This window comes from Fistularia commersonii, chromosome 10 (genome assembly GCF_037954325.1).
Source record: "Fistularia commersonii isolate RoL2024-O1a breed Wild chromosome 10, RoL_Fcom_v1.0, whole genome shotgun sequence".
Lineage (NCBI taxonomy): Eukaryota > Metazoa > Chordata > Actinopteri > Syngnathiformes > Fistulariidae > Fistularia > Fistularia commersonii.
The window spans coordinates 8,548,230-8,559,572 of NC_141293.1; the positions used below are offsets into that span (position 1 = coordinate 8,548,230).

General features: G+C 37.4%; 1 protein-coding gene across 2 annotated transcripts; it reads right to left on the reverse strand.

Moving 5' to 3' along the window:
* Positions 1-83: 83 nt before the first annotated feature.
* Positions 84-8,753, reverse strand: LOC147230279 (C-type lectin domain family 9 member A-like). Of its 2 annotated transcripts, XM_086153577.1 has the most exons (10): positions 8,692-8,753; positions 5,840-5,889; positions 4,597-4,685; positions 4,358-4,411; positions 2,919-3,020; positions 1,734-1,886; positions 1,223-1,368; positions 937-1,055; positions 473-591; positions 84-349 (listed from the first exon to the last, which is right to left on the reverse strand). In XM_086153577.1, the coding sequence occupies exons 2-10, from the start codon at positions 5,848-5,850 to the stop codon at positions 324-326; spliced, it is 819 nt and encodes a 272-aa protein (XP_086009703.1). In that variant the 5' UTR covers positions 5,851-5,889; positions 8,692-8,753; the 3' UTR covers positions 84-323. The 2 variants fall into 2 exon arrangements, with proteins under 2 accessions (XP_086009703.1, XP_086009702.1); XM_086153576.1 differs by having other exon boundaries at positions 84-591.
* Positions 8,754-11,343: the final 2,590 nt, after the last annotated feature.

The window sequence follows — 11,343 nt, forward strand, 5'->3', positions numbered from 1 at the left end:
GAAAGAGGAGTTGACAGGAAGGACACACAAACAGCTTTTGGCGAAGCAGATTTAATATTGCTTCATTATAATATCCACAAAATTCAGTAATTTATGTCAGAAAAAAATGTACATTATACAATATCAATAGTATTTTGACTGGGATCATTTTTTGAGGGGGTAAATGTTTTTGTGATGGAATTGAAACTCTACAAAGAGATCATTTAAATGGCGAGGCAAATTTTCTAATTTGCTAATTTGTTAAGGAAAATAATTCAAAATGTCAACTTATCACATATTCATGGTCATGACTGATGAGTCCTCTTTCAGGAAGTTCAATGATTTTAGTGATTGTCAATATCTTCCATAACTGCAGAGGAAATGAATGAAAATGAGTTAAACCACTCTGTCAAACACACTTCATAGGTTTAAAAGAGGAACATTTTGAGAACGTCATGGGATTATTAAGGCCACACAATGGCCTCTTTCTCACAGATGAATCTGTTTGTCAGGTAACACTTTGCCGTGTCCCATTTTGCTGTAATTTCAGCAATATTAGGCATCAACTGCGCACAAGGACCACCGTCACCAACTCCCTCCTTCACCCAATACCTTAAGAAGAAGAAGATTATTAGTACCTCCAAGGAACATTCCTCCCTCATGGAGAAAATTTAACTCACCACAAGTAGATTAATGTTATGTGAGGTATATCTGAGGCTGTACAAGCTCATAATGCTGAATATGAGTCCAGATATGTTTCTATGTGACTCCAATCACATTTTCTTAGTAATCTACATTAAAATCTGTATATATGTGTGTGTACTTATACACACACACACACACATATATACATATATATATATATATATATATATATATATATATATATATATGTTTATATATATATTGTTGCATACACATATAAATATGATATTTTGTAATATACACCATTCTTACTTAAGAGTGTCATTAAATCCGTTAACCCAGCGCCAGTTCTCGTCATCATCGCTTTCCAAGCCAATCCAGTACCCATGAAACTTGTCGGTGTACACCTCTGTGCTATTACTGAGGAATTGCTGTCAAGAGAACCATGAGAACACACTTTTACATTTTGTTTGTCTTCTTAATAAACTTTTAAAGCTCAGTCTATCCTCTGTATGTGTGCATGTGTGTGCTACTGAAATTACTCAGCAATTTGAATCCCATACAGGGATTTCATAACTTTAACATTGGTAACCCTTACCTGTTCTTCAAAACTGTCAATAACCACCAGATCCGCATTATCTTTCTCGCAGGTGCTTTGACTTTTTTTCCAATTCTGCCATTTTAAATGAATGACGTAGCACCTTTTCATGAAAAGCATCCAGTTTTGGGGACATGGTTGGCAGTCTGCATTCACAGAAGAGTAGAAATAATTTTAATATTGTTGCTTGCCCTGAAGGTTGTCAAAGTGTCAAACCGAGGAAATAAACCACCTCGTCCAGCTTTTTTTGTTATTAGCAAATTTTACAATTTGATGATAATAATAACATGCAGCTCTATATTTCCCTGAAGCTTGTCTTGAATAATGCTCTTTCATTGGTTTCGAGAGTCCAAATGTACTGCATTTGTACAAATAATTATTTTATGCCTACCTGTTAAATTGCTAAATCTTAACAAATTAATTCTTGATGGTGTGTCTTTACATTCAAACCTGTTGACTTCTGTCAAAACATACTGTGCCTGTCCAAACCAATCCTCAAACCCACACTTACTGTTCTTGGGACAATATTCAGCCACGGGGAAAGTCTCATATTTCATAAGAGCAGACAAGAAGTTTCTCTTTCTACTCAGGGTTTCAGTCTCTTTCTCCAAGCAGCCATTCAGCTCTTGTGTTTCTGCTCTCTCTTTGTCCATCTCCACAATGACTGTGAATAATCAGACCATATATTCACCATCAGAGAGACATTTTCTGCCTTCAGAGAAGCACTTTAAAAAGACCCCATTTAGAACTTTTACTCCCAAAATATAATTGAATCCAGATATTTGCCTATTCTAGGTATCTTAGGAAAACAGGTTTCAGAAAAGCAAGACAATTTCTGTGCTCTGACAAGTTGTATTGAGCAATTAATCCAAAAAACTACTTGGATCTCACTTCACTTGCGACACCCAAATGAGGTGGTTAAAGCTGCAAAATTACTGGTTAATGTTCCTATTCAGCTAAGATTGATACCTCGGTAGCAAATGTCTGGGGAGCTACACAATCTGGCAACATCGGGACAGCATTTGATGAAAAGATGGTTTTAGTAACTGCAAAGTATAGAATTTGTTCCTGAAGCTGCAGATGACAGCAAACACACTGTTGAAGGAAATTGTTTAATAAAAGGAATGCCACTGCAAATGCAGATAATACTAACTTACATGAAAACAAAAATGTTTTGCTTTTCTCCAAAATAAAACAAAAGGGATTTGGGATGTTAATATACATCAGTGTTTTGATTTTGTGAAATTTTGGAGAGAAGATTTTGAATCATATGCCAAGAAACAAATTCCAAATTCTTAATAGTGAATATTACTTTCTGTGGTAGGGGATAGAACGTCTTTTAAAGATTTCATCTTGGGCTTTAGAAACCATTGACTGACATTTTTAATAATTCTCTGACATTTAAGATTCATGTAATTTTATTATATTGAACTCACAAATAATAAATGAAAATAATTGGTTGCAGCACAGGACTTTTTATCAAACAACAAACTAATTCAAATCTCCATCTGGATGACAAAAAAGTGACAAAACTGAGCTAGAATCATGTGGTCATCCAAATTACCATTTCATTTTATTCTTTGAGAACGTTAATTTGTTAGTGAAAAGCATAGAGATGATGTATTTGGTCTCAAGCTGTATTTCTCAACTGCAACTATGTACTGAACTATATGCAGGAAGGTGAAGGAATACCTACCGTAGATGACAAAACACAGCAATCCCACACAAAGTATCCCACAGCATGCAGTCATCAGACAGAGGAGACCTGGTTTTGTAGCTACTTTGTTTTCTGCTTTTGCCGTGAAAAACAATCCAGTTCAAAAGGGGTTTCAATTAGTCAATTCTTCATCGCAGTAGTAAATGTTCTAATGTTCTAACAGGTAATCATTCTCTTGTCTGCAAGTTTGTCCAGTCAACACTGAGGATTATCATCAGTATATTCTGAAGGGCATTTTCAGACAATTATTTAGGGGTTATGGATTTTGTATATCAGGTTCATTATAACAATGCCATCAACATACAGTGTGGATATCGTGATAAAACCAGAGCTCAGAATTCAATCAAACTCTTTGTATCATTTGAGATTTTTTATTTGACGGTTCACATTATAGTTACGAATCATCCTTACAGTATATTATGCAAATAATGCCTCACAGAAGGCTGTCTTTTAATCTTTATTTTTTCATTTCCCAATTAATTTCTTTTAATCATTATTATTATTATTATTATTATTATTTATTTTATTTAAGATAATAATAATAACATGCAGGCATGCTCCATTTCACTCAGTAAGTGGATAGAAAAAGAGTGTGTAAGAGGTGGATTTTTTTTCTTCTTTCATCAACTTTGCATGTCTGGTTTTTCATTAAAAATTGCAAATCATGCATCTTAGTGATGAAAATCACCAATGACACGTTTTACGCAGATTTTGAAAATGTTTATAAAGTTGAGATTTTTGGGGACATTTTTGTGTGGTCTTGGTGTCAAACTTTAAATCCAATGATGTCATACTTTAATAATAATTATCTGTTATTTTGTAGATGACCAGCCCTTATTTAGTCTTATACTGATATATTAATAGATGCATCAGCAGGATCATCATCAGTTTGCTAATGAGACTATAGAAGAAATTAAATTGCAAAGTAAAATTAAATACTTATAATTTTATAATTTATTTTCTTCAACTGTTTTAAGAATCTGCATTCATTTTCATTTCAAAATAGATATGTTTTGCATCGCTTTGGAAACAAAGAGATGAGGAACGCAAATATGCATTCATCAAGCAGACCCAGATATAATTTAATTAATCTAAAAAAAAAAACACGAGACAAACATTTCTTGTTTGGTTCACAATAATCTTCTTGCCAGATATATGACATTAACTTACTGGAAATGACTTATGTTGATTCAATACCACATTTTAAAACTTGCATTTGATTACTTACATATACAGTCTGTTCTGGAAATGTATTGTATTTGTATGTATGGCAATGTCAAAAGGCACTGACCATTAAAAGTTATTCATTTTGCAAGTAAAGAAAAATGAAGAAAATGTACCTCTGGTGAAGAGTGCTCTTGTACTGAAAAAATATTGTTACAATGGTAAAAACAAGATATGTTGCAATTTCAACTTACGCCTAACAGACTCTTTAAAGTCTTCATGTTGAGTTTCCTTCCGTTCTTTTTTCTCTGAAAAACAAGAACAACCGCATATGAGGACATTTTCATGGGTGAAACTGGATTAATATAACAGCATATTGCAGCAGGAGTTAAATGAAACGCAGAAACGACCAACTGTTGAACCTGTTGTAATAATTTTAAGAAAAACAGAAGACAATAATGAAAACAGTAGGATTCATGAAGTGAAGACATACCTTTCGGTGGGGTCAAACCATTCCTTTTGAAAACAACCGTGGAATAATTCACTTCTTCCTCCATCTTTACATCGATTGACTGGCCTCCACTGTAAATAGAAAGTTGACGAATTTAGCCCCTCGGATCAGATGAGGAACAGTTCCTCTTCCTAGCAGCAAATGTGATGTTGTGAGTCAAGTAAAAAGGCACCTGTTTCGTAAGAGCCATTCACTTGTTTCAGGAACCATCTGCTTTTTTATTATATTAAAAAAAATCAATGTAGGAAGTTGGCTAAGAATCACTTGAGCTCAGTCTGTCACATTTCTTTCTTGATTTGCTTATTTTTGATGTAAAATATCTCCTAAAGAGCTAATTTAGCCGCTCGTGCCTTACTTGAGTTTTACGACATTTTATACCTCCACCCCAATAAATAACTTTGACAGCTTTCACCTAAAAAATGCCAACACCTATTGATCATTATTTTAGCATTAAAAACAACAATAACATTTGCTTTTATTTTATGAAACCACATGCATAACGTATCAGTTCATTTTTTGGATCTTCAAACTGATTTTGCTGAGACTATTTGTGTACTTTTAGTCGTCTAAGTTTCGATCCACCCAGCTAATGTGCTGGAAAAAGTCAAAGCTTTATTACTTTGGCATTGTTCGCCTTCCTGCAGGGTCAGTCAGGTCGGTTTCACCTCACAAGAAATGATTTCCTGCCATCCTTTCAACATGCAGCCTAAATGCAGAAAGAGCCAATTCAAATAGCTGGTTCGGACCTTTCGCAGTTCCAATGATGAACACAAACATACACGCATAGACACTTCAGCAGGGAGTAACGCTTCTTAGTCATTTGAATTTTATGTCCATTAACTTTACAAGGCGTTTAATACTAGATATGCAGGACAATGACTATGAAATCCTCGGCTCGTACAAGACATAGAACTGATCCCAGCTTGTGTCTTACTCCTTGTGAGTGCCAGTGCAGGAGCGGTGGTCATATCAGAAAGAGTTTGATGCATTATAACAAAAACCAACTTGACTGAGCACTTAAGACAAAGATTCAAGACTTGACTCAATATTCTGAACTACAATAGTTAACCCCTGTCAAATTATCTAGTGGTCTATCCATCCTAATCGGGTTTAATCAGGGTTCTTGATTGACAGATCTAGCGGTCCCTCATGCCACAGCTATTTTTTTTTTTTCAAGTTGACCAGTGAATCAGATATTGGCATACTTAAATATACTTAAACATACTTAAACCACATGATCCTCTTTTTGATCCTCTTTGTTTTTGGATCCAGAACCTGCACAGAAAGAAGGGAGGAATGTTAACACATGGTGCTGCTCAGTCAATAGTTTAAGAGAAGATTTTTTTTGGGACGTCTAATAGCACGATAGCCCTCCACCTCACACCAATGTTGGCCTGCATTTAAACATTAATTGTCTGGTTCATTTCAAACTCATCACAGGCAAAAATGTCATGTGGGTTTCTATTATTTATTTCTTTTTTTCATTTTATTTTTATTTCTTTTTTTTAGTACCGGTAATTTAAAATTTTTAGAAGGCAAAAGAGTTTAATTTCTTTTCTAGTTAAATGCACCAGGGGTCCTGAATGTAGTGCTGTTCTGAATTCAATTAAAGACTTTGTGAAATATTTATAAAAATATTTATAAAAAATACTTACATATTCACATAGTTCCTCAAATGTAAAAAAGTATTCTGTGTGTATGATTATTGTGTATGATCATTGCAATTTTTAGGTCTGTTTCAGATAATAATTTGGGTTATTTTTTAAACTATTTTATGTTAAATAGAGGCTTTTTTTAAAAGGGTTTTACTCAAATTTCCCCATGGGGATCAATAAAATCTTATCTTATTTCTCAATCCCCTTCTGTGTCCTCCTTCCTTTCCGTTTCTTGCTTTCCGACATTATGTTTTGCCAACTAGCTCCTCATGCTCTCTCCTAAAACCAAAGATTCAGTAGCACTGAAGTTGTCAAGTGATTTTCAAATATACATTGTCTATTTACATGACTAAAGTTTTTTTACAGTCCAGTCTATGGCTTTCGTCACTGTACTTTTCAGTGTTGCTATTGATGAATTCCTGAATTTGTGGCAACATTTTGTGATCATCAAAAAGAAGCTGTCAGTGTCTCTTACATTTTGAGTTTTGAAGCTTCATTTGTATTTATTTATTCATTAGATCCAATTTGACTCCTGGTTGAGTACAAAATAACACATGATAAATTTCAAAAACAGTAATATAAATGCTGACATTTTTAGCTGCTTTATTAGTTTTGAAATGATGAAACGATGCAATCACCCGCCTGTTCCTCCTGGATTTCGATCGCCGCGAGTTTTTATGTTTTTTTCTCTGCAGTCATTCCAACTATCATGCCAACACTCCCACTTTTTGGAGAACAAGTAATAGTTTGACTTGAATTGTAGCCATCCACTTAGATTAGGTTTCTAAACTATTCATCAGTAAAGAAAAAACAAGATGTAGCTTCATCAGACTACAGTGTCATGAAAGTGTATACTTCACTATGTGCATATTCTCTCTTGGTATTTTACAAATTTTAAAACTTAAAGAAAAAGTTGTTCTGTGTACTTATGTAGCCGGTTAAACATGACATTAAGTAATGTCAAGGGGAATGAATGATGAGGATATTATCCAGATTTAGAGGTAAAAGAAAATAACATCACCAAAATAACACATTTTTGGATGTTGACACATGTCCGCAGACATGTTGCATTCAGGTTATTTAACAGAAAATACAAATAAGTTTAAAGACAAATAGTTTAACATTAGACATACAAACGAAACACACAACATTGTGGTCCAGCAGGGAATGAAGATGAAATAAACCAATCATATACATTTCATGTCTTGAAACAGAGTGAGCAGCTGAATGATGAATTGGTTGCATTATAAAAATGGTTTCAAGAAATGTTAATGTGTAAGCAGCATTGTAAAGCCCATAGAACCTGGGATGGGCTGTGAATCCATCTTTACCTCTTCATAGATCAACTCACAGTCATGGGGATTCTCTAAAAAGGGGGCTAAAAAAGGACATTTAACCAGAGTATAAGATCCCCACGGTCATGTGTACAAATATTGATTTGGAGTAGATAGTGCAGTTTACAAATATAAATTATTTTTTTAAACAGACATTCACAACTATGAATTGATTTCCCCATCATATATCTTCCTTTTGAATGTAGCTTGTGATTTTTTTAATCATGAAACCTGAAAGGTGATCCATATGAAAGGCTTTCCCTTCTACCTTCTCATGTGCAGTGAACAAAAATACAGTGAATCCCTCACACACACACACACACACACAGAGTGAATCATCACCGGATGAATTGGCTAAAGGAAGCATTTAGGTTGAAAGGTGCGATTTTTTTCCCTTTGTCTGGAACAAACATGCATGAATTTTCTTTATTTCCTCTTTTGTAACAATTTTAACATGCCTTCTGGCAGGGGTAGGTCAAAGGTCAGCATCATTGACATTAAAAAACATACTTTTGGTTTTCTGAATGTGATTGGTTTCATGGTTAATGACAATATTTATTGTAATAATACTACAGATATTTTATAACATAAAGTGGTGAATTTTCTCTCATCATATCAGAATATTAAGCAAAACTTCTCTTGTACCTCAAATGATTATTGATTAGCTCAGGTTTACACAAAGAATTTAAGAGGTTTATAATTACAATGTTATTTTGAATATTGTTCTTTATGACCATTTTACACAGTTGAGGCATCCTTTGAGTTTTTAAAGTATTGGGTAGCATTATGTAAGATATAAACAGGCTGTGTGTGTATACATATACTTGAACATGCAATTAGAATACATAAAATATAATCTTGGAAAATCACAAGACATGTCCTTTAAAAGTTCGAAACTGCACCCTAATGACTGAGTCCTGTTTAATGTATAAATTGGATAAAGTTTCACACAAAACATGGGTTTTGAAAGGAGATGCAACACTCGTGATGTGATAGAACTAAAACCCGGTGGGGTCTTTATCAAAGGGTCGGTTACTTCCTGAGTGCAACTGATAAGTTAGGGGGTCAGAAAGAGAAAATAAACTCACCACATGTTTTCACGGCACGAGTCTTGCCACCTTCACATAATTTAGTTCTTCCGTTATTTTTCCTCCGATCACAATGTGGTTTTATTATGGTTGTAGAGAGGGTGAAAACCAATGAGGGGAATGACACAACTTGAAGTTCTTCTTTTTTGAAAGATGTTGCAAAAACAGTGGATGCGTTCATTTTTTGTCATGAGTCGCTGGGGCGGACTCGAGCAGGGAACCACACTTCAGAGCAGAGATGGGTGGTTGAAAGCGCTTTTATTGGGTTGACATGGCAGGGCGGGTTGCAGGCAGGACTGCAGAGGCTGGGTCTCACCGGGACGGGTTGCAGACGGGACATGATGCAGGGTCCCACCAGGACGGGTTGCAGACGGGGTTGGTTGCAGACGGGACGGGTTGCAGGGTCTCACCAGGACAGGTTGCAGACGGGACAGGACAGGTTGCAGATGCGGGCCCCAGGCAGGGTGGCAGACTGGACGGGTTGCGGGAGGGGACAGAGGTCACACCGGCCGACTGGGTCCAGTCGTAACGAGGGAGGGGACAGAGGTCACACCAGGGGTCCGGTCATGGCAAGGGCTCTGCAAGCCACAATGGCAGGGATGGGGGTCCGGTCCTGGCAGGGATGGGGGTCCGGTCCTGGCAGGGATGGGGGGTCCGGTCCTGGCAGGGATGGGGGGTCCGGTCCTGGCAGGGATGGGGGGGTCCGGTCCTGGCAGGGATGGGGGGGGTCCGGTCCTGGCAGGGATGGGGGGGGTCCGGTCCTGGCAGGGATGGGGGGGGTCCGGTCCTGGCAGGGATGGGGGGGTCCGGTCCTGGCAGGGATGGGGGGGGGTCCGGTCCTGGCAGGGATTCACAGTGGTCTGTAAGAGCCACAATCCCCCAGCGCCAGGCAGAGCGTGCCGCTGCCCTTTATAGGGATCTTGATTAGCGGCATCTGCTGCAGCTGGCGCCGATTACAATGGGGATCAGGTGTGAACCCTGACATTTTTATCATCACAGTCCTTGTTTTGTATCAGTGAAACACAGCAGAACTAATTGGTTCAATTTTTCATGTACAAAACTGTGACATCTCCCCAATCCCATATTGTCTAATTGCATGGAGGGACGTGTGTGAGACTGTTTTTTCACTTTACCCGGTAAAAACTAGGAGGCTAAATTAAATTCTTATTTTAAGACAAGTTGAATTGGGTCGAATTTATCACCCGTTGATCTCACGCAAACCTCCTCTTTATTTAACAGTTTTGTCAGTGGCTGGTAAATTCTAGCTATTATTCATGCAATCTCTTGCCAAGTGCTGTAGATTAGAGTAGGGTAGAGGGGAGGAGAGTACATTAGAGTACTGTGCAGTACATTGCAGAAAAACTAATTCATTTACTGAAAAAAAATTATAAGAAACAATCACCACTGATGATGCCAAAACACGCACGAAATGAAGGCGGGAGTCATCCATACCCCAATCCTGCATGGAGCATAGAATGTGCAGCACCACTGCCACTCCATGAGAGCAGTGTGCAGTCATGTCGAACTTCTTGAGGATACGCTGAAGAGAAGTCGCCAGTAGTGGTGTGCGATACTGCATGTTTTGGTATCAATACGATACTAAGTAAATACAGAGCCGGTGTCGCCTACACCGATCCCGATTCTTTTCAGTAATTTAGGTGGCCGCATTATCAAATTGCTCCTTCTTCTCCTTTCGGCTTTTCCGTTCAGGGGTCGCCACAGCGAATCAACCCTCTCCATCTTACCTCATTCTCTGTATCCTCTTCTCTCACACCGGCTATCTCCATATCCTCTCACTACATCCGTAAATCTTCTTTTTGGTCTTCCTTAAGACCTCCTGCCTGGCAGCCAAAATTCCTGCATCCGTCTACCAATATATTCACTTTCCCTCCTCTGTACATGAATGAGCCATCTCAGTCTGACCTGCTCCCCAAAACATCTAACATGTGCTCTTCCTCTAATATACTCATTCCTGATCCTATCCATCCTGGTCACTCCCCAAAGAGAATCCTGCTTGAAATATGGTTTTATCCCGGTAGGTGATTCCCACATACCAAGCCCAGTCTGCATAATATGCGGCAACCGCCTCTCGAACAAGGCAATGAAGCCGTCAAAACTGCTTCGCCACTTAGAGACCAAAGACCCCGGGATTAAAAGACAAGCCCCTGGAATATTTTGAAAGAAAAAAAAAAAACACGAAGGACAGAAGACATTACTGAGGGCCACCACATCAGTAAATGCGAATGCACTATTAAGGTTTCTTGACATTGACTCCATATTCTAAAATTTTTGAAATTTTCATGAAAATAAAATATTCTTTATAAATGTATTTGTGGCATATCTGAATCTTATTTTGAAGGGATATTTAAACGTTATGATAGCAACCAATCAGAGCGCTCTGAGGCCACAGGCCAAAGTGTGTTCAGGGACTCCAGTACAAAAATAAAACAAAATTTCTCCCCTTCAGTGCACTTTTTTTTCTGTCTTTGAAAGAAATGAAAATAACAAACAGCTTTTAAGAATATAATAAGAAAAGTATACACAACTTAACAGCCCTAAAAGCCTTATTAGATAAAAAAAGGCCCCTGTCCAAACAAAGGTTTTGTTCAGTAACAGTATCTTGTGAACATTTTCATTTTGCTTTGGCAAGTT